We start from the raw sequence: 2,500 nt of genomic DNA on the forward strand, positions 1-2,500 counted from the left end.
TGTGTGTGTGTGTGTTGTGTGGTGTGTGTGTTTTTTCCTTTTCCTGTAGTGACTGAACCTCCAGCTCAGGTGGAGTGTGAGCCCTGGGAGAACCGAGCTGAAAATAGCTGTGTTTGTAAAATTCCCTATCAGTGCAAGTATGATCTCTCTCTCTCTCTCTCTCTCTCTCTCTCTCTCTCTCTCTCTCTCTCTCTCTCTCACACACACACACACACACACACACACACACACACACACACACACACACACACACACACCTTTACTGCAGAGGTAACAAAATTTGGAGTTTATCCTTTATATTCGGATGTTCCACATTTTCAGAAGATGTTCCTCTGTAGATGATGATGTACCTTTGTAGATGATGATGTTCCTCTGTAGATGATGATGTACCTTTGTAGATGATGCTCCTCTGTAGATGATGCTCCTCTGTAGATGATGTTCCTCTGTAGATGATGATGTTCCTCTGTAGATGATGATGTTACTCTGTATCACCAGGCCGTCTCTGGAGGTGTGTTTGAACAATACAGAGCGAAGTCGGATCAGCAGACTGAGTGTGTGTAAAGCTCGAGCCCTGCAGTGTTTGGGTCATCAGCATACGGTAACTGAACACAGCGCCTGCCAGTGGCCAGAACCTGTCACTGCAGTGTGTCCTCAGTGTTCTCTCTGGACCACATGTGATGGTAAACACTGCATTATGGTTTATAGTAATGTATAATGTATATGTATATAGTAAGTGTGTGTGTGTGTGTGTGTGTGTGTGTGTGTGTGTGTGTGTGTGTGTGTGTGTGTGTGTGTGTGTGTGTTCCTGTTTACTCAGTCAGTGTCATTTGAACCATTTTATACCTTCTTCTGATTAACAGAACAAACCAACACGTGCGTCTGTAAAACGTTGGACGATTGTATTTCATCATCTCACTGGATCAACATTTGTGTACATCTTACTGAAGCCTCGCCGGTATCCACGGTAACGGAGTGTGAGGTCGGAGTGCGACAATGTCGAGGGGAAAGTCCTCAGGTTGTTAAACTACAAGCCTGTGAGGTGTAAAAGCTTTAGTATTAAAACTCTCATTAAATCCACTTATTATCTTCATTTAAAATGAACAAATGTTTTAATCTTTTAACTGTTTCATGTTTTTAATGTTTTTAATGTTTTTAATGTTTTTAATGTTTTTAATGTTTTTAACTGATTTACTGCTTATAAATAAATAAAATCTGTATTTACTCTGAAGTTTCTTTATTCAGAGCGAAAGGCTGAAACTTTAGTTCAGTATAAACGCAGTGTGATTGTGAACTAGACCGAATATTTATTGTCTTACAGGGTGTTACACAAATAATAATACAGACACAGGAAAACACACAAGGACACTAACACACTGACACACTCACACACTGACACACAAGGACACAAGGACACTAACACACTGACACACTCACACACTGACACACAAGGACACTAACACACTGACACACTGACACACAAGGACACTAACACACTGACACACTCACACACTGACACACAAGGACACTAACACACTGACACACTGACACACAAGGACACTAACACACTGACACACAAACACACTGACACACAAGGACACTAACACACTGACACACTCACACACAAGGACACTAACACACTGACACACAAACACACTGACACACAAGGACACTAACACACTGACACACTGACACAAACACACAAGGACACTAACACACAAGGACACTAACACACAAGGACACAAGGACACTAACACACAAGGACACTAACACACTGACACACTGACACACAAACACACAAGGACACTAACACACAAGGACACTAACACACAAGGACACTAACACACTGACACACTGACACAAACACACAAGGACACTAACACACAAACACACTGACACAAACACACAAGGACACTAACACACAAACACACTGACACAAACACACAAGGACACAAACACACAAACACACTAACACAAACACACAAGTACACAAACACACACACACAAGAACACAAACACACAAGGACACTAACACACAGACACAAACACACAAACACAAACACAAACACACAGACACAAACACACAGACACAAACACACAGACACAAACACACAGACACAAACACACAGACACAAACACACAGACACAAACACACAGACACAAACACACAAACACAGACACACAAACACAAACACACAGACACAAACACACAGACACAAACACACAGACACAAACACACAAACACACAAACACACAAACACAGACACACAAACACACAGACACAAACACAAACACACAGACACACAAACACAAACACACAGACACACAGACACACAAGGACACTAACACAGACACTAACACACAGACACAAACACACAAACACACAAACACACAAACACAGACACACAAACACACAGACACAAACACACAGACACACAAGGACACTAACACAGACACTAACACACAGACACAAACACACAAACACACAAACACACAAACACAG

The 2,500-nt window shown here is 41.8% G+C and overlaps 1 protein-coding gene across 1 annotated transcript in view; it reads left to right on the forward strand.

Annotated features, from left to right (window-relative positions):
- c7a (complement component 7a) overlaps positions 1–1,217 on the forward strand; it is a 9,191-nt gene extending 7,974 nt beyond the window's left edge. The window contains exons 16-18 of the mRNA XM_047822828.1: positions 50–137; positions 496–680; positions 861–1,217. Coding sequence (XP_047678784.1) covers positions 50–137; positions 496–680; positions 861–1,045 — 458 coding nt within the window. The 3' untranslated portion in view covers positions 1,046–1,217. The remainder of the gene's footprint in view (positions 1–49; positions 138–495; positions 681–860) is intronic.
- Positions 1,218–2,500: the final 1,283 nt, after the last annotated feature.

The sequence above is a fragment of the Tachysurus fulvidraco genome, chromosome 14 (assembly GCF_022655615.1).
Source record: "Tachysurus fulvidraco isolate hzauxx_2018 chromosome 14, HZAU_PFXX_2.0, whole genome shotgun sequence".
Classification (NCBI taxonomy): domain Eukaryota; kingdom Metazoa; phylum Chordata; class Actinopteri; order Siluriformes; family Bagridae; genus Tachysurus; species Tachysurus fulvidraco.